At 40.6% G+C, this 22,255-nt stretch overlaps 1 protein-coding gene across 1 annotated transcript in view; it reads right to left on the bottom strand.

The window, feature by feature from the left end:
- The window catches only part of large1 (LARGE xylosyl- and glucuronyltransferase 1), a 200,865-nt gene that overhangs the window by 101,609 nt on the left and 77,001 nt on the right, over positions 1-22,255 (bottom strand). Inside the window, exons 3-4 of the mRNA XM_078242511.1 lie at positions 15,561-15,859; positions 10,493-10,575 (exon numbers count right to left, since the gene is read on the bottom strand). Of these exons, the coding sequence (XP_078098637.1) occupies positions 10,493-10,575; positions 15,561-15,859 (382 nt within the window). The remainder of the gene's footprint in view (positions 1-10,492; positions 10,576-15,560; positions 15,860-22,255) is intronic.

The raw sequence follows: 22,255 nt of genomic DNA, 5'->3' as shown, positions 1-22,255 counted from the left end.
TATTTTGCATTATTAAATGTTACTAAACAGCACAATTGTCTGGGTTTCAACAGCCTATTAAATAACTACCACATTAGAAATATCTATAGATCTATCTTAGAAAGCTTTAAAAGCTAGGTGCTAAAAGTGAATAATCATAAATAAAGCTACTAGGACAGCACTCCAATTTGATAGTTTATTGCCACACAATGGACGTTTCAGGCAGCGTCCTTTCTCAGCATGTGCACAGGCAATTACAATCAATACTCCACACACAGGTGGGTTTAATTATAGAACCAATACTGCACAGGTGGAATAAATCATCCACTAGCAACATCAATCCCAACAGAGGGAGCCACAACCAATCCAGATCAGGGTTAGTAAACACAAACCAAAACACAAATAAGCAGTGAAAAATTATTTTAATAATTTTACCCAAAAAATACAAAATAAAGTCAACATAAACATGGATGCAAATACATTTTTTTATTGATTGTTTTTAGTTTTTTACAGAAATAGAACAGACTTAACATTGGCACTCCAGGAGATGGCTCTATGCCTACAATTACTTCCTATCAAACACTAAAGCAGTGCAGAGATTAAACATTAAACATTCAACATCCTTGCTATTTCTACAGTACTACAACTATCCATTTTGTCTGTATATGTAGCTACATACATCCGAGATGCTACACCTGGCCCCAACCAAAACTACTGTAGAAAGGAAACTAAACCTATAAAGACTGAACCTTTCTGAACAATTAGCACACAAATGCTGCTCCGAAAACTAACAAACTAAATTAGAATATCGACATAGTACATCAGAATTTATGTATTTACTGAGAGTTGAAAGAGCAGTGGGTAGGATTTAGTGGCATCTAACGGTCATGTTGCTGAATACCCCTACGCTCATCCTTCTCATTCCAAGCATGTAATAGAACCTACGGTGGCCTTCAGGTAATGTAAAAGCGCAAATGACCCTCTCTAAAGCCAGTGTTTGGTTTGTCCATTCTGGGCTACTATAGAAACATGGTGGTGCAACTGAAATCAGCGTTCATCAGTAGTATGCAGTATGAAACCGTTAAATCATTTTATTCTGCAGTATGCTAGGCCAGGCTGAGCTTTTGAACAAGCTCTTAAAGCACTGGGAAAAACAAAGAACTCACACCACTATTGCAAATGAAAAATATAAATAATTTTGTTTGTTTACTTTATAAGATGCTGAAAATTTAAGAAACTGAAACTTAAATAGTAACCCTTACATCTTTATTCATGTGAAATAAGCAAATAAAACAAACCCTAATTATGAACTAAAATATTAAATCTAATGTATCTATATGTTATAATTTATTTACAAGAAGGGTATCTCTCTGCCATGTCAGTCGCTGCTCTCCCTCGCCTCTGCCTTCTCCGTGGCCGGTGTGTGAGTGACACACAGTAACTTTGAAAAACCACAGGTTCCATCCATCCATCCATCCATCTTCATCTGCTTATCCGGGGTCGGGTCGCGGGGGTAGCAGCTCCAGCAGGGGACCCCAAACTTCCCTTTCCCGGGCCACATTAACCAGCTCCGACTGGGGGATCCCGAGGCGTTCCCAGGCCAGGTTAGAGATATAATCCCTCCACCTAGTCCTGGGTCTCCCCCGAGGCCTCCTCCCAGCTGGACGTGCCTGGAACACCTCCCTAGGGAGGCGCCCAGGGGGCATCCTTACCAGATGCCCGAACCACCTCAACTGGCTCCTTTCGACGCAAAGGAGCAGCGGCTCTACTCCGAGCTCCTCACGGATAACTGAGCTTCTCACCCTATCTCTAAGGGAGACGCCAGCTACCCTCCTGAGGAAACCCATTTCGGCCGGTTCTTTCGGTCATGACCCAGCCTTCATGACCATAGGTGAGGGTAGGAACAAAAACTGACCGGTAGATTGAGAGCTTTGCCTTCTGGCTCAGCTCTCTTTTCGTCACAACGGTGCGATAAATTGAATCTAATACCGCGAACAAGACCCCAAGGTACTTGAACTCCTTCACTTGGGGTAAGGACTCATTCCCTACCTGGAGAAGGCACTCCATCGGTTTCCTGCTGAGAACCATGGCCTCCGATTTAGAGGTACTGATCCTCATCCCAGCCACTTCACAAGTTGGGCTGCGAACCGATCCAGTGAGTGCTGAAGGTCACAGGCCGATGATGCCATCAGGACCACATCATCTGCAAAAAGCAGCGATGAGATCCCCAGCCCACCGAACTGCAACCCCTCTCCACCCCGACTACGCCTCGATATCCTGTCCATAAATACTACAAACAGGATTGGTGACAAAGCGCAGCCCTGGCGGAGGCCAACTCTCACCTGAAACGAGTCCGACTTACTGCCGAGAACCCGGACACAGCTCTCGCTTTGGTCGTACAGAGGTGGATGGCCCTGAGAGGGACCCCCTCACCCCGTACTCCCGCAGCACCTCCCACAGTATCTCCCGGGGCACCCGGTCATACGCCTTCTCCAGATCCACAAAACACATGTAGACTGGTTGGGCATACTCCCAGGCTCCCTCCAGGATCCTTGCGAGAGTAAAGATCTGGTCCGTTGTTCCACGACCAGGGACGGAATCCGCATTGTTCCTCTTCAACCTGAGATTCGACTATCGACCGAACCCTCCTTTCCAGCACCTTGGAGTAGACTTTACCGGGAGGCTGAGAAGTGTGATACCCCTGTAATTGGCACACACGCTCTGGTCCCCCCTTTTTTAAAAAGGGGAACCACCACCCCGGGTCTGCCACTCCTTAGGCACCGTCCCAGACTTCCACGCAATGTTGAAGAGGCGTGTCAACCAAGACAACCCCTCCACACCCAGAGCTTTAAGCATTTCTGGACGGATCTCATCAATTCCTGGGGCTTTGCCACTGTGGAGTTGTTTAACTACCTCAGCAACCTCCACCAGGGAAATTGATGCCAATCCCCCCTCATCCTCCAGCTCTGCCTCTACCATAGAGGGCGTATTAGTCGGATTTAGGAGTTCCTCAAAGTGCTCCTTCCACCGCCCTATTACCTCCTCAGTTGAGGTCAACAGCATCCCATCCTTACTGTACACAGCTTGGATGGTTCTCCCCTTCCCCTCCTGAGGTGGCGAAAGGTTTTCCAGAAGTACCTTGGTGCCGACCGAAAGTCCTTCTCCATGTCTTCTCGAACTTCTCCCACACACGCTGCTTTGCCTCTTTCACGGCAGAGGCTGCAGCCCTTCGGGCCCTTCGGTACCTTGCAACTGCCTCCGGAGTCGTCTGGGATAACATATCCCGGAAGGACTCCTTCTTCAGTCGGTCGGCTTCCCTGACCACCGGTTACCGCCCCTTGAGGCACCTAAGACCCTAAGACCACAGCTCCTCACCGCAGCTTCAGCAATGGAAACTTTGAACATTGTCCACTCGGGTTCAATGCCCCCAGCCTCCACAGGGATGCACGAAAAGCTCCGCCGGAGGTGTGAGTTGAAAGTCTGTCGGACAGGGGCCTCCTCCAGACGTTCCCAATTTACCCGCACTACCCGTTTGGGCTTACCAGGTCTGTCCAGAGTCTTCCCCCACCCCCTGACCCAACTCACCACCAGATGGTGATCGGTTGACAGCTCCGCCCCTCTCTTCACCCGAGTGTCCAAAACATATGGCCTCAGATCAGATGAAACGATTATAAAATCGATCATTGACCTTTGGCCTAGGGTGCTCTGGTACCAAGTACACTTATGAGCACAGGTTCCAGTTAATCTTATAATGGATATGTGTGTTGTGTTATTTAAACAAACGATCGTGGAAATAAACGCCTCTTGTCCACGAGTCTCCTGATCAATTTTTGTAAAATGGCCCATATTTGAGCTCTATATAGTTGATTTCTCGCATAATAAAGTCTCAGAAGTTAATTTAGTGATGAAATCGCAAACAAACAATGTAAAAAGTTTAGAGTTGTTGGCCACAACGGCAATGTGCGGTTGTTGTGATTGTTGCGGCGCTTTGCATTATGGAGATAGACTGGTACGAGGTATACCGAAGATTTCCTCCAAATCAGTACGACATCTGGGTATTTTTGGCGTACTGCATACTACATGCTGCATTTTGGCTAAATCAGTACGCACTGCTAGTATAGTATGCGGTTTTGAACATGGCCTGTAAATATTAACATGATGTCTTATTCATTGAAACATTGAAATGTGTAACTCATAAACTTGACTTACTTTCCAAATTAATAATAAATTGTGATAATTTCTTCTCTACTGTAACTCGTGTCACTCATGACTGACCACCAGACCCGCCCAGACATACAGAGTTAGTTTAGAGACCTGCATGTATTTTGACACCTTCACACACATTACGTTTTTGGTAAGCTTCACGTTGGCTTACATTTTTAATTGTTTTCGGTGCTATACTCAACGTTCAGAGTTAAGCCCTGACTAAATGACCTGGCTACTGTAAGTCTAGTGAGAAAGTCGCCCAATTTGGCAACACTGTGTGTATGTGTGTGTCAGGTGCCTGCACGTGAGAGAGGGGGCATGGATAGCTACGTTTGCCACATAGCTATCAGTGGTTGTATGAGTTCATAATGCATATTCATATTAAATATTTTGGCAGTAAAAAAAGACCTGTGTGTGACCTCAGTACTCTTTTGGTACAGACCAAATTTTTTCCAAAGCACAGAGTAGTAAAATATGGCATTAAATGCCTAGTCAGATTTGTAGTTTTTTTTTTACTCACTGATTGAACAGATAGCTCCCGATTCAAATCTGAATTTTTTTTATTTTCGTATGGGCAAAATTCGTATATAGTTGTTCCGACAATATTTAAAATGTAGCTTAATTTGTTAAAAGATAAGAGGATTGAGAAGAACATTTACATTCCTCAAAGTATTGTATCAATTCCGAAACTAAAGTATCTTATTGGCCAGCCTTGACTTGTAAAATGAGTGCCCCTTTAATATACCAAATATGATGGCCACACACATATTCCTTCTTTCAAGAAGCAACATGTTCTCAATAAATATATCTTATGCGCATAATCTCAACTATATACTGTAGTTTGAGTGTATGCAGTCAGCCCTGGGGCTGGTAAAGTAGACACAGCACAGTGAGGAGGTGATTCATCAGACAAGACGCCCAAAGCTTCATCCTGAAAAGCATGCACACTCTGTATCCTACAGCTCACACACACACATAGAAGAGGAAGAATGTACAAAATAGGTATTCAGGGCTTCCAAATCAGGTCAAGAAATAGTTACGATGCGGGCACCCTTGGGTGTCTTGTGCTGAAAGACTTTGGGAATGAATGTGTCAGCTGCACTTGATCAATAACTACCGGGGGCTAGGAGCTGTCAAAATGTATCAGAACTCTGGTTCCACACAAGCTGTCAACAACACCGGTGCAAATAGAAAGGGTCTTCGCATACTCTGGACAAACAGCAACAAGCCTTTAACTAGATACTTGGGATTATGCCGATAAGGAAGCAAATATGTCAAGTACATCCTGATTATTAGAGCTGTGCCTATGATAATCTAATCATGTAATCTTCATTATGCAATATTGTTATCTTGTTCCCGTAAAGACTTTGAGGGGACACAGATACAGATTCATTGTGTTCTCATCTGCTCAGGCAAAAGTGGAAAAAAGAAAAGGGTTTTCCTGAACCTGAGCATTCACCTTCAAGTACCATATGTAGAGTAGGGATTAGAGTTGGGTCGATTTCCGGTTGCACCGGTCTGTTCTGGTGGACGAGGCTAAACTGGTTGAACCAGCATTTGTCACTATTACACCTTGTTGCAACCTCTGTCGCCGTCACGGCGCTAAATCTAACTTGTACTGCAAGCAGTGTTGGGCAGTAGCATTACTAGTTTAATTACTTCTCTTTCAGGTGTGAAAATGCCCTTAATCACATCTGTGTGCCTTTCTGGTTGTTTTCTGTTTGTCTCTTTGTAATCAAATTGCATTTCTTTATATTAGAGTTGTTCTGATACCAATACCAGTATCGGAAATACCTTCAATACTACCTAAAATGCTGGTAAATGCCAGATTAGATAACAAAAAGCTTACATGGCCCACGCTTCCGGTGATCCCAGTTATGGAACCGAAAAACTGCGGCTAATATGTGCTGTGGTTTGTGTAGTGAACGGTTCATTTCTTTATGGTTCTGTTTTGCATCCCTAGTCGCCGTGTTGCTGTGCACAGCTTGTGATTTTTCCCAGGAATGTTGCCACAGACACCCAATATGTAATACTACAAATGCAAGGGTTTTCATTAGTGGGCCTTGTTAACAGACATTTAAATTAAAATCTTCAAAATTATTACTTTAACTATATAAATATTTAGTTGATATTTAATGGGGATCAGTTACATTTAGTAAATACACAATCTGCCTAATAAGGTCAGTATCGATGCCAATATCAATAAAGTGTAACAGGCTTCAGAGAATGTGGCGGACCCAAATGCAGAGACAGCAGGCAGTGTTGAGTTCAAAGATTTAATAAACAAAATCCATTCAACGAAAAGAGTCCTTAAGACTGCAGGCAAAATAATGCAAAACTTCCAGGAAGCCAAAAGACCAAGAATACAAAAACAGGAACACCATACAAGGGGTAGACTTACACAAACTCTCATAGAATAGAATACAATACAATACAATACAATGATCTGACACTAGACAAGGGAAACACAGAGACTAAATACAAGAGGTAACGAGGTGAAACAAGAGACAGGTGACAAAAGGAATCAGTAACAGGTGAAACAAATCAGGGTGGGGCAGACAATCACAAAAGGCGGGAAAACACAAAGCAGGAAGTTAAACAAGACATGACAAGGGAGAAAAACAGACTACCAAAATAAAACAGGAAACACTAACAACAGAAACTCACAACCATGACATAAAGTGGATCAAAATTGTCTCATCCTTAGTGTAGAGCAGTGGTTTTCTCTGAAACCTTTTTAGTCAGCGGCTGTTGTAACCAAGCATATTTAGTGTGGTTTATATGAACTTAGATACAATTACAGTTGTTTTTAGTCTCACATTTTAGTGTGGAAGGGGAAACCAGCGCACCTGGTTAATATATATAAGTGATAGTCAACCTTTACATACATAGCCAATTACTTCCTCTATATCAGCAACATTAAAAAACAGCTCTTTCTGTAATGACTTCTGTAGCATGTCGCTGGTCGCACAATTGAGGCTTTAACATTGATATTCATTCTGGATTATCCATTGGTTTGTCATTGCCTTTCAAACTATCCATATAAGCATTTTCTGATCTGGTGCACCTACCAGTAGGATGACACACCCAACAATTCAACATATTTAACGACAAAATGTTGTCAGACCCACATAACCATTACAAAAATGATTCCTGAGCTATTAGATTATGTCTGGTTGAGTGTCAGCAACTAAAACTATTTGACTAAGCTCAGGGAAAGATTGTGCTCATGAATAAAAGAAACCAATGTTGACAGAGAGGCAAACTGAACTCTGATGTCAAAGCCAGATGCTTTACATGTCCAACCATCCACCCATAAAAGAGGTTTCGTGCTGTGTAACAATGTCTATTACCGGTACTTCCACTTTAGCTTCTAATGGAACAGTTATCATTTGTACAGCCATGAGAGGTCACCTGTCAGGAATAAATACACATGTCATGTAAAGCTTTTGAACAGATGCTATCGTTTTTCTGGGGAGGACATTATTGGATTACCCCGACAGGACATATACAGCTGCTGTTTGACTGGCCATTGTTCAGGTGAAACAGAATCAGTCACACACTGAGGGCCAGATGTACTAACGCTTTTGTGCCCACTTCAGGCGTATTTGTTTCGCAACATGCGCGTAAAAGCATGGCGAGGTATGTACAAACAGGCCGCACTGAAAAAGCGCAGACTGCCTGTTGCGGGAACTGAAAATGGCAAATTGCGCTTTTCCGTGTCATGCATATGCATTCATGGGAGGGTGAAGGGGAAAGTGGGAGTTTTCCATAATGAGATGGGAGGGGAAGCGTAAAGTGCGCCTAATTATGTATTCCGTGGTATGTACAAAAACCTCCCGTGACAGCACGCCTCTATTTTGCGGGGAAAATTTTCCGCCTCTTAAAAGCAGGTGTAAACCAGCCGCAAGCAGGTTTCCTCGCATATGCCTCCTGGTGAAATGGCAGCAGTAATCCGAGCAAGACGAAGAAATTGGTCAAGGAGACAAGCTGAAAGGATTTTTGAAAGGATCACACTTTTTCAGTTGAGTGAACACGAACTCATTAAGCGTTACAGATTAAGCAGCCATGCAATATTACAGTTACTGGAAAAAATCAAAGATGACATTGAATCTCCGACTCAACGTTCACATTCCATTCCAGCAGTTGTTAAACTCCTCGCTACATTACAAATATTGGCATCAGGATCATTTCAAACAGTCATAGCGTCAGCAGTGCGAATATCGCAGTCTGCACTCAGCCGTATCATAGCACAAGTACTTAATGCTTTGCTACAGCGCAATTTACGGTATAGTGGGTGGAGAAAGGCGCTGATTACCCGATGAAATGCAGGTTTGGTAAATATGACGTAAGCTGAAATATCACAGCGTGCCATGGCGCTGATAACGCTACATTCGCAAATGTACGTACATCTGGCCCTGAGAGCGATTCAAAAGGGCTCTCCATCACTGAGGAAAAAGATGAACTGGTGGCAAATATTTGATTTACAATGGAGTCTAAACAACATACAGCTGCTGGATGTTAACTGACGGTATAGTACAGTAACTATGGCCTATATGATTTAAATTTTGTTTCACACAGAATATATAGCATATTCAATATTTCTATATATTTCTATTTGTTAAGCTTTTGGCCAATCTGGACCATGAAAAGTCATGCTGCATTAGCTGCCTGTAACCATCGATGTACAGACTAGATTACTTTAGATGCTAAAGGCAAAATCTAAATTTGAGGACCATGAGTGCAGATCTGAAGTTTTACAGAGCATCATCTTACATGATTTCTAAGCAGATACAGTATAAGGCTACTCCTCAAACATGAGCATGTTTATGAATAAACACAACAGTGGTGCAGTATATACTGTATTTATTATTCATAATATTTTTAACCTGGCAGAAATGTTATGTTACTTCAGCCAATTTAAAACAATAGATAGAGACTGTGCTTCTTAAGTATCTAGTCATGAAAAAGAAAATAAATGACGAAAGGGCTGTCTACCAGCTAGAGTTAAAGCTAATTTTCTAGCAGTATGAAGTGGAATTATTATTGCACTTATGATTAATTCACCTGCAACTCTGGAGCTAATTAACAAGTAGTGCCGTTAGAAGCTGTGATGCTGATGCACACTAACTGATTACTAATGGGTCCTCCATCTCCAACACAGAATAAAGCATTCATCATTTATGTTTACATAAGACTAATGGCACACAACTAACATCAAGTAAAGTTTCACACTATTTAACAATAAAGTGCCCATATGTCAGCTTGCAGGAATGCAGGCTTGTCTTTCAAGATCTACTTTATCACATATAACAGGTTTTCACATGACAATATTTGTCATTCTAAAACGGGATTTATGATTCTGTGGGTGCTCTACACAGAGTTTACGCCATAGCCTACGTTAGTGGCTTGAAGTTTATACTTATGCGCTCTGCCTTGTTCTAGTGTATCGCTTTAAGAGAATAGCAGGGCCGGAATGTGTGTAGGCGTAGGGAGTGTGTGGTAGAGCGAGTGAGAGAGTGAAGGTGATTAGCTTCGGAGCGAGTAGTGACTCTAGAGTCATAGTGAGAGAAACAAAGTGTCTCCCCTGTGCTTTCTGACCATGGTGGGAAATCTGTAGTAGGAAAAGTTAACCCTCTCCTTGAGTTCATGTTGTTTATGGAGAAGGAGAACCAGGAAATGAGCCAGGGGAAATGTGACACTACCAAGCGGACCAATCACAGTTGTTGCGGTCTGCTTTGCAGTTTGCGTTGCCGCAACGTGTTACTTTTTGTGAGAGGTGCACGTCAGGCTACAGCGAAGGGTACAGTGTATGGTCTGTATTTACACGTACCAACATATGTACCTACGTATGTACCTACGTATTTACCTAAGCTGTTAATTTAAGGTTGGACCATAAATTGGCCTTAAGAGAGATGCCACTCTTTCATTAAATCAGGAAATGGTTCCGAACATTCAGTAAAGAGGCCACTTTCATTTGGTTGACGCTAGATTGTTGCCAAATTCCCAAGTTGACATCTTTCAAATATTCAATCTACGTTGTATGTATGTTTACAACGTAAGACTGCCTGAATGACTAAGGTGAACCTCAAAAGACAAAATCGAGGTTAAGCCCTGTTTGGGGTTTGGGCTTGGGACACAACTTATAATGAGTTGTTTTCAGTAAGGGTTTGGAAAAATTGAGGTTAAATGTCATGGTCATCACAATCTTGACAAATAAGTCTGATATATACATGACTTGTATATAAATTTCATTTCTAGGAAACTTGGTTGGTGTAAGAAGAAGTCAAAAAGAGCATTGCTGTACCTGTGGAAAAGGACAGATTTAACCAGTGTCACCACGTCTCGACTGGCGTTGTAACCTGCACAAACGATCGCCACGTGGATGGTCTGTGGAGATCATGACAAGAGTGAAGGATTAGAGTGAAAGATTATAAGGAATAGATTGAAACAAAAAAGGTTTGAAAAAGATACTCATTCTGCACGTCAAGATAAAAACATTTATTCAGATTTGCTGAGTAGAAATAACCAAAAGAAAAGTAATTTGAAGATATAAAGTACTGTTTTACTTTCAGCACAGAGAACAGCGTTTGTAGCAAATCATACAGTGGAACATTCATTACCTTATATCAAAGTATTATGGGAAAATTCTGATCAACCATATAGTAAATAGTACCATAATCCATAAATCCAATTGTTTGTTTTAACAAACAATTGGATTTACGGATTGTTGTTTTGCAGCAGAAAGCTAAGGCTTCTGTCTTTCATGTCATTACATTGTATGCTTGTGATGACTTGTGATGTCATGTTCCATGACATCTGGTGCAAAACCGTGTGACACCTTTCTATTGCAGATAAAACGCCTTTACACTCTGCTCATAAAAATGAGCATATCTCAAAAACTTAAAAAATTACAGTTAAAGTGTGTTAAAACCTATTTTGTTCATGTTTCTACATTGAGAAATATGTTGGACCAATATGTTTTGTGTGTTTATTTAGTAAAATTTGATGAAAACAATTTGAATAATTTTTTTTAATTTTTAATTTTATTAATTTGTAATTAGTAATTTTATTTATGATACACTTCAATATTTATATTAATTATTATGGTTTATTGACTTACTTAATAACCTTTTATCTTAGGTTGTACTGATTTTAAGGGTATGAAGCATTTGAAACTTCTCCAAGAAATGACATCACAATAAGCAAAAAATACCAATGTAGGCACTGGTGGACTATTTTTGAATGCAGAGTTCAAAGGGTTAATTTGTTTCATATTAACCTCTCCGTTAGACGGTTTTTAACATTATGCTGGACTTCTCCCTCACAGCCCTGAGTTATGGCTCCAATTTTAGCTCTCCCTGATGCCAGCTTGACATGTCAAAACTCCATGTGCTTTTTCTTTTCCCCTCTCGGAGCTTCGAAGGTTCTCTCCCTGCAGGGGTCAGGGCAGCCGGGCTAACCCTCCAAATGAGCAGGGGTCATGTTCAAGCACTGCTGGAAGGATGCTACAGTCAGACTGCAGCCTCTTTTTTCTTCTCTTCCACCCTGAAGCTCTGCTTTCCACGCAGTTGGCTGGCTTTTGAACAGTGCTTGTCTCTAGCCAAGAACTGTGAGTGACAGCTGATGTGGGAGGAAAGTAGAACGTGGTGATAAGAAACCATCTCAGGGCATATGCTCTCTTAGAGCACTACACACACACCACACACCTGCCAATAAGAAAGCATAAGGTGTGTGTCTGTGTGTTATTGTGAGGACAATCAGCTCTGTATCCTTCTGTTATTCTTGGTGCATTCTTATTATTCTGAGCAATACAGGAATATGAAAATATATTATGAAGTTGTCTCTTCCTATCCATTTTTTTAGTACATTTTTTATATGAACTTTTTCATTTACAAAATCTATTTAATAAAAGATTGTTGGAAAGGATTTCCTTTTGTTTGTTTTAATTTCAACAAGCAATTTGTTGTATTTTAGCAAAATATACTGAAAGCAGCAGAAATGCAGAACTGAATACACTTTAATATCTGTTTATTTATCGCAAGTATCGTTATTGCGACATTCAACATCATTATCGCGTATCGCATATTTTCCTCATATCATGCAGCCGTATTGTTTGTAGTGAGTAAGGCTACGTTCAGACTGCAGTCAAAACTGGTCCAAATCCGTTACAGGTTGGATATTTTAAAAATGCGACCTGAGTCTGGACAGTCGGATTGGAATTAATGCGACTCTGACATCACTCTAGAGCGAACATCATCACAATCCTGCGCCGAGAACAGCAAGCCCCAAACATAGCGGCATAGCGGCCGGCGGTGGAATTGCAACGTTTTTTTCCATAGACTTTATATGGTGAAAGATGTTTTTGAGGTACATCAACTTACCAGTCCGAACACTTGAATAAGTCCTCATTTAAATAATTATGTTTTAAAAGTTGTAACATGCAATAATAGCAGAATCCAGAGCTATTTAACTAGGGATAATGAACACACATAATGAACGTACATAATGAACGCGAGCAGACCCACAGGACTGGGCCCGGCTGAGCCGCCCCGCTACTGCAGGCTCATATGACGGTTCTCCCGAGTTCCTGTAGTTGTAATAATGGATATATGGCTGTAATTCATCATTTGCATTATCTTATAAATAGGGCTGTCAGCGTTAACGCGTTAATCGCGATGCGTTTAAGGGCCGGCGCGACGCGATAACTTTTTTTAAATCGCATTAATCGCATGCTGGCATTTATTAATTTATTTTACACTTCACTCGGTCGGTGCTACTATTTTGACCCGTTGCAGCACTGTTACTTATCATCAAGCTGCCACTTCTTCCTAACACATCCTGCTGTTGCAGGCTGCAGGCATGATGGAGAAACAGAGCAGCAATAACTCTGAATGGAGCTTTTTATTTTCCAAAACTCCCGGACAGCTCGTAGACAAGTCGAAAGCCATATGCACATTGTGTAAAGCCGAATTAAAATATCACTGAAGCACGTCAAGCTTCAGCTACCACCTACGAACTAAGCACAGTAGTACAGTTAACGTGATGCTACCCGCTAGCGGGCTAAACGGGTGGCAACTAACTGCAGACCTGTCAGCATCGTAGAGGACTCGTGTCTTAAAGACGTACTACGGTTGACCTGTCTCGTTGCCGTCGAGGGAGACAGTAGTTTCACCATACACATACCACAGGGAGAAAGCAGCCACACTGGAACAGCTGCAAGGTGCTGCAAACGCTGTCTCATTAACCGGTGATCACTGGACGTCAGTGAGTAATCTATATCTACTAAATATTATTTAGGAGTTACTAAACACTATATTGACTCTGGTAAGGATAGGGATTTTTTGTTTTTTAGTTAGGTACTTGGAGGAATTGTGCAATAATGACAGATTCACACATTTTTCTTTTGTTTACAGTAAATAAATAATTACAAATCTTAAAATCAAGTTCATAAAGTAACTTTGCATTCATTTGATTCCCAATCAAGATACACTGGTAAAAATTGCTTTCGATTGTTAATATGTACTTAAAAACTGTTCTGAAATGCAAAATAATAGAATTTTAATCATGTGATAAAATATGCGATTAATCGCGATTAACTATAGACATTTAGCTATTAATCGCGATTAAAAAATTTTAATCGTTTGACAGCCCTACTTATAAAACATCCGAGCGCAGTATGCTGTAAAGCCTGTACCATGGGTGTAACGTTAACATCTCGGCTCCAGCTGTCGGCTAGTAGTAGCAGTAGCTAGTAGCACTACATAACAATTACATCTCCTTGGTTCTCGTAATACATCTGTGGGTTTATTTGCTATGACACGTGACGTTGTATTACTTGTTTGCGAATGCGGGTCAATTTCAGGCCGTGCCCAGTACTTGAGTCTGATGCGGACCACATAAAAAACACAAAAAAATAGTCAAAGAAATCTGATCGAAAATCGAAATTGAGCATAAAGGCCTGCAGTATGAACGTAGCCTAATACAGAAGATAGGAACTCCAGAAAAAATATTGCAATTAGATTATTAGAATTACATTATTATATATATATATATATATATATATATATATATATATAATATATACATATTTTATATATATATATATATATATATATATATATATATATATATATTAGGGCTGTCAAAATAAAAAAATTAACGCAGATTAATCCATTCCATATTGACGTTTGCATACAGACGAAAATCTGGTGCCACTGATATGTCTGCGCTTCTCTCTGAACACAAACCCCGCTGCATGTGACGCTAGTTAACACAATACTCAACAGTAGCTAACGTTAGCCTACCGCTAGCTAGTAGCTGGATTAAACATGGTTAAAATGCTGACAGCTAACGCTAAACGGTGTAAAGTTTGACTGTGTTTTACTGTAGAGGATTCAACACCGGTATGTAACAATCTGCAGCTGCAGTTCAATGAAACTGGTAAACTACAGCCTCGTGGTGCATTTGAAGTTATTGTAAATGTCCTTTTCCTATCTGGTTGTTGTTTTTGTCGTTCAACAGCAATTTACTAGTGAAATAAGTTATTGTTATTGTTATACATTATTATTAATCATTTCATTGTGACCATATGGCCTTAGCAATAAACAAGCCGTTCTTTAATGTCACCAACTGTTGTTTAGTACCCTTTTTTTTTCTTTTCTTTTTTTACTTTCTTAAAAAGTATCGGTTCAGGCACCGTTAATTATGTATGCGATTGTATGTAATTAATTAGATTACATTTCTTAATCGACTGACAGCCCTAATATATATATATATATATATATTACATTATTTTCCCAGCTAAATGTGATGTTAGTGATGATCAGTGTGTGGATCCCAGCATGGCTATCTTAAAGCGCTTACATTATCCAGTCTTCTGACAGTGAGCCTTATCCCAACGGCAAACCAACATCATCACTGCTGAGGATTAGGCTAAGAGGAGGCCAAATCCAATCCATATTATAATCCAAGCTATAATATGGTCTCACAATGTGCTAATGGTACCCTGGTTCCTGGAAAAAATCTGCAAGGTCATATTGCATTACTGAACAAAAAAGGCTTTGAGTGGTGTGTAACGGATGGTACCTAGGCTCCTAGGAAGCTTTGTGCTGGGGAGAGACGTGTATGACGGGTTTATGGTGTTGTCATTTATACATATGTTTATTTAGTGTATAGTCCATTTTGTTAATATTTTGTATGGTTTAGAATAATGTGGTTACTGTGTCATCTTTTCTTGATTTTTGTCTGGGTGGGTGGTGATGACAAAGTGTGTGTGTGTGTGTGTGTGTGTGTGTGTGTGTGTGTGTGTGTGTGTGTGTGTGGGGGGGTATGTTCATGCTGATATATAAAATAATAATTAATAAAAATCTCACCTCACACTTATCCACCACTGGTAGCTGCACACAGTCTGAGCTGTTTCCCACTGCAGCAGCTTTCTGGCCCTCATTGTCGCCGGTGCCTTCCTCTGAATGGGTTCGGCTTTGGTTGCCACGGTGACCGGCGTTTGGAAGGCGTGCAGACGGGCTCCTGGGTGGCCGGCTCAGCTCACGGCGCAGTGCCCGGTTCTCTTCCTCCACTGCCCGAACTCGCAGCTCTAAGGCCTGCCGCTCGCCAGCTCCGCCCACCGGCGTTGATGATTGAACTTCCAATGGAGACAGGGGGAGGGGCTTCACTGTGGGGCAGGAACAAGGAAAAACTGATTTAACATGAGGATGTTTTCAATATATTTAATGGTGTAGATTTTTTTCTGGGAATTTAACCAAGAATCTCATAATAATCACATTAATGGTAACAAAACTCCTGTGAATCTGGTATTCTCACAAATGATTTAACACAACCAGCCATACAAATACAAATTTAACACAACCTCAAAAATTGAGGAGACATCAATTATGGAAAGGATTCCTACAGAGATAGACCTTTTTTTTAAAAGAGTAAGATCCGTATTGTTTAACCAGAAACATCTCCGAAATCGCTATTGCCAAACTCACCAGACTCTATTTAAATAAAAAGTACCTTTAGCATGTATAGAGCCAGCATATTTCCACATGTAAATGGGTGAATTAAGGGTTTGTTGTAATCTGATGTTCAGAGAATGTTTAATATTTCAAAGAATTTTCTTATAAGGTTAAATGTTAAACTAAGACATAACATTTGAACTGCAACATTCAGGGCCAGATGTACGTACATTTGCGAATGTAGTGTTATCAGCGCCATGGTCAACCCGCAGAAAGCGCACACTGTGATACTTCAGCTTACGTCGTATTTACCAAACCTGCAGTTCATCGGGTAATCAGCGCTTTTCTCCGCCCACTATACCGTAAATTGCGTGCATCTTTCTATCATGGATCAGCCACCAAGTCAGTCAAAACAGCGAAAACAAAGATTTAGCGATAACAAAGTTGATCTGCTTGTTTATGAGGTAACAGCTTAATGCATGTAAATTTGCATTTGATGTTGTCAGGGCCACAGATCATGTTACATGTTATGGGTGGTGATGGCGCAGTGGATATGACACATGCCTTTAGTGTGGGAGATCTGGGTTCAATTCCCACTGTGATACATCAACCAATGTGTCCCTGAGCTAACTTGCACCAATAACACAAAAGCTGATTGGCTGCAATATAAGTTGCATGTTGGTGTCATTTGTAGTTGTAATACAGCAAATTATATTTGGACTAGCGAAAGAAAGAACTACAACACCATGGAATAAAAAATTAAGACCTGTTTAAAATTATTAAAGACCTAGAACACCATACTTCAGCAAATGTAAGACTTTTTAAGGCCTAAAGTTATGATTTTGAAAAGACTTTTTAAGACCCCGTGGAAACCCTGGTAAATGTGCCATTTTACTTCTTACTTACTTTTGTTAAGCTGTAATACTCTCTTGTACATGTAAATGGACTGCATTTATAAAGCGCTTTTCTTTCTTTACAAATAACTTATGTTGTATACTGTATTTTTTGCTAGGACGAACTTCCTAGCTAATGTAAGGTTTACATTCATTCACATATTTGAGTTAATTTACTAAAAATATAATTTACAATGTTAATACAGTTAACTATTTACATATGTGTTTACACAGTCAGTATTTGCATATTTACATGTTTAATTATTTATATCAGCAGTTATGAATCTACCTCTGTGTCTCAGCTACATGTGAGTGAGAAACAAGGAAGTGTTGTTGTTGTGGAGCTGATGAAGTGTAAAGAACAGTAAAGTGCTAATTAGGAAAGTTATCCATCTCCATACGGCTGTTTCTTCTCTTTAAGAGTGATCCAACCACCAGATATCGAACCCTTATGTTACACTAACTTTAGCTGCTGAGTTCTTCAGTGTGTTTAGCTAGTTAGCGAATAGTGTTTTTAGTTCTATCAATTTACTGAACCTGCATTGTTTCCTTCAGATTAATGGTAAACTGCATGGCACTAGACAGAAACGGATGTGACACGGACTTACAATGAAGGAATGTAGACCAGGTAAAGCCTCGGGTGGAGCGGGGTTGGACGTCAGAATACGGGCTTATCTGCTAATGTAAGCTACGGACCGTTACCTTGAAACCATCCAGAAAATAGACGGTACGTTGGGTGATTTAACGTCACCGCTCATTTTACACACAGTTTACCAACAAAACAAAACGCTGAGTGAACATTACTAGCTACATTTTTAATGTTGGTTTTGAGTGGTATGCACCCCCACTAACCTGGAAAACGGTTTTAAATCAGTCTGTCAAATAAACGCCCCTGTACTGAACAGGCCGAATACCATTGTAAAAGTTGTCATTTTCTCAGTTTTTTTATGTGTAAAGATGGCTAAATGCTGCATGTTGCAAACCTTCTCATTGGTCTTGGTTTGTTGTCCAACCAAGTGTGTTAATGAATTGACACATTTTGTTTTCCTTCAGCTGTATTGTTCCCAGTGGCCAAAATTTAAAGGCAGTCACTAGGGCTGCACAATTAATCAAATTTTAATCACGATCACGATTTTGGCTTCCCACGATCAAATTCACGTGATCGAGCAATATTTAAAATGCTTCATTCCGTTCATAGCTCTGTATCAAAGTATTTCTTTTTACAAAGCTCCGTAAATCACTCTCTGATCACGTGCCTCCATGAGCCAATCAGAGTTGCTCCCTGCACAGCTTAGTTTAGATGTAGACAGTTACAGAGGACAGAGTAACGAGAAGAAAATTCCACAACAGATAGCTAGCAGTCGGTCATAAGTCGTCACAAGGTTTACCAGTTTACCAGTAAACGCAACATTTTTCCCCTTTGTGTTGTTTTTCAGACAACAGCAGTGACCAGTGCTAGTTTGAGTCTTTTAGCTCATAGCTTTAGCAGCAGACTGTTGTACGTCCCGCTGTTGGGATCCTCTACAGTGAAATACAGTCACACTACACCGTTTAGCTGTCAGCATTTTAGCCGTGTTTAATCCAGTTACTACTGTAGCTAATGGTAGGCTAACGTTACCTGCTGTGTAATGTGTTATTAGTGTTTACTAGCATGATATGCAGCAATGTTTCTGTTGCCTCTAACGTCTGTTTTGGAGCATCAGAGACATTTAAGTGGCACCATAATCTGTGCTGCTATTTCGTCCGGTAGATACCGGCCACCGGTGCCCTATTAGCACCGGATTTTAACATAAGCCGTTAACGTGAACAGAAAATTTTTTTGCTGGGCCTAATCCCACTGAACTGGTCATTTGTTCGTGCTGCTCAGAGATTGCATATGGCATTTTCAGGGCAGCACATGCACCTGGTCTTTTAAGCAGCCAAGCCAAATCATTTGGCTCATTTACATGCAAACAAGAGACTCAGTAAAAAAACATCAATCAAATTTTCCCCCCCAAAAAATAGTACAATGCACTGTAATTGATAGTGCTGGGCGGTAAACCGGTTCATACTGTATACCGGATTTAATTTCCCGTATGATATGAATTTTACATTGCCGCAGAGAGCGCTACAGCCGAAATAATCTGCGAGTGAATTGAGAACAGGAGCCCTGTTAACTGCGTACCCTTCTCACTCATGGTAGTAACTTTATAACACAACAATTAATAGCCCACAATTAACTATCTTTAACAGGATAAAACACCATAGCACACAACAATGTTGTTGGGTAACATTAAAGCTGCTAGCTAGCCAGGTAGCATAACAGTCTGTTAAGCTAGGAGAGGCTCCGGTCGCTACTGCACATTCAAGAACAGAGAAGAAAGTTGAGGATGAAGACAGACTGGAGATACACCAGAACAACGTATGCTCAAGAGAGGAGCCGTCTGTTGTTCCAAAGTTTTTTTGTTTCTAAAAAATCTTACATAATTTAGCCACTGTTGTTGCCCGTCGCTCTAACATTACTTGGTTGCGCTAACGTTACTCGGCCGTGCTAACGTTAAAGACATGTCACTTCAAGCATGCAGCGGAGCAACATTAAGAACGCAATACCAATCCACTTACGGTCCCAGACTGTTGAGAAAGACGGGTTCAGAGCAATGATTAAAACATTGGATTTAAGATGTCTTGCCTCGCTGAAATACATCCGCCAACCTACTAACATTATTCAAACACCAAAGGAGGCTGACAACGGCGCTACGTTCAGTCGCCCACTTTTCTACAACAACCTAACTTACCTGTGGCCAAGGTAGTGTTTATACAACTATCTTACAACTATTTTGTTTTGAAAAGGAAACAATGTTAAAGTTGTTTGTATGTGTATTCATTTGATTTAAGTTTATTTTACTACTGTGCAGTTTGCACAATAAAAATAGTTTAGATTCTGTAACTGTTTCATGCATTTTCCTCAGCTTTTAGTAAACATGATGACATTAAAATGTTTTTGTGATATTCTATGTACTCCTGACATTAGAATAAGCCATTATAAACCTATATAAAGGCCCAGTCAAGCAAAAGAAAGAAAATACCATGATATACCATGAAACCACCAGAATCTTAAAAAATACCGTGATACAAATTTTTGGTCATACCACCCAGCACTACTGTGTGAGAGAGAGTGAGAGAGAGAGTGGGTGAGTGAGTGAGTGAGAGAGAGTCTAAAAGAGAGAAAAGAGAGATTGTTCTCCACATCACACGCTTCTGACACAGAGAGTCCTACTTGTTGACGTCTTCTCACAGGTCTTCACACCAACATGATGGTCTTCATTGTTTGTTAACGTTAGGGCCCTGACACACCAACCCGATTATCGGCTGTTGGACAGTCTGGCAAGGTCAGTGACTCAAGTCTGTTCGGTGTGTTCCGTGCCGTCATCCGTCGGAGGAGCTGTCGGCCTTTATTTTGGCCGACCCGACATGCTCAGTCGGAGACAGGGCAGTCGGGACTCACCCGGGAAATGGCGAGCGGATGAGCCTCTCAAAATCTGACGAAAATCTTTTAAACTGACCTTTGTCGATCTGAAATGAAGACACATTCAGCAACTGTATGGCCTATTTCTCGCTTAAAATGTTTTCAAAAACATGTTTCGGTATATGAGTATAATATGAGATCGTATTCTGAACAAGCCGCCATGACTGTGGAATGTGAATTTCCAGAGAAAAAAGACCCACGTGACGCATTCGTCCTATCAGCTGCCGGTTTTCATTTTCTGGCAAACAATACAGAGAAGCGCCGCCTGCTGCTATGGAGCTCAAGTCAGCGTCACCTCAGTGTGTTTTGAGCAAGGGGGTAACCGTCTCCTCACAACCCCAACCTCCTATGGCGCCATTTTGATGCTAATAAGCACTCACCCCCCCGTTAGCATTCCATTGACTGCCATTCATTTTGACGTCACTTTGACAGCGAATAACTTTACATCTGAAGCGTTTAAAGACTTTATTTGTCCATTGTTTATTTCTAAAGAAACACGACAATGTATAAAAGGCTCCATTACCTTGTACCTCACGTTATGGCTCCATAGCAGACGTTTTTATAAAAATAGGCTAACGATTGTGTCATAACCACGGGACTTACTGTCTCATAGTAGAGGAATTACCGTATGGTACAGGAGAAGCTTGCAGACAGTTTCGACTTACATTAGCTGTTTAAGTTTAATTACTGATGTTAACTAGCAGGGGACTACATATGTTAACTAGCAGTGGACTACAGATGAAAAATAGCCTTTTGGCTAATTCTGTCTTTTTTAACACATGGGAAATCATGTGTTTTATTAATTTGCGCTGTCCCCTTCCATAAATAAACTAAACTCAAACTAATTTTAGTGATCAATAATTAGCCTGTGTCCATGTTATCTCCTTACATATACCTACGCTCTCCGTCTCTGCAAGATTGGGAATGATTGAGATTTCTCTTGGCACAGCTACCAGAAGACTTACAACTTTCAGACAGGTTGCTCACGTCACATTTACGTCGTCTCTCTCAGCGCTCACAGGAAAAGTGCTTCTAATGGTCCATTCGTATATACTGTCTATGGTTTTGAGGCATTTTTTGGGACCTCGGGACCCGACTGATCAGTCCGACTGGCTTTTCTGCAGACGGTCGGCCATCTGGTTGGTGTACACAATTATTAATTCCTGTTTTTAAAATTGCATTTTCGATTTCATTTTGAAATTCTCTTTTTTATTTAGTAATTCATTAATGTATTTTTAAATTATGTATTTATTTACTGTTTTAAAGTTTAACTTTTCATAGTTCCTCTATTAAATAATGGATTAAATAATCAATTTGAAAACAAATTTAATATTTCCTCTTTTAATGTACAATTAAATATTAAATAAAGAAATGCTCTATTTCAATTTACAAGATCCTGGAGGTCCTCCATAACTTTCTCACATGAAAAAAAAGGTTATCCATGCTTCCATCTCATCAAGCCTTGACTATTGTTCGGCTTGTCCCAGTTCTCTCAGCACACCGCCATATTCTGGTATCACCAAGTTTTAAATGACTTCCCTTTGGTTACAATGAACAAATGCCAGAACATTTTGGCTTTCCACTCAAATGTAGATTATTTCTGTAGACATTGCCATGCCTCCTAATGACCATTCTGGGGCAGACAGTCTAACAATATATGAATAAATGAGAATGAACTACTATTGTGCATTTTGGAAAACAAATCACAGATG

Source organism: Sander vitreus, chromosome 23 (genome assembly GCF_031162955.1).
Source record: "Sander vitreus isolate 19-12246 chromosome 23, sanVit1, whole genome shotgun sequence".
Lineage (NCBI taxonomy): Eukaryota > Metazoa > Chordata > Actinopteri > Perciformes > Percidae > Sander > Sander vitreus.
The sequence above is the reverse complement of the archived record's forward strand: the minus strand, read 5'-3'. Positions and strand labels throughout refer to the sequence as shown.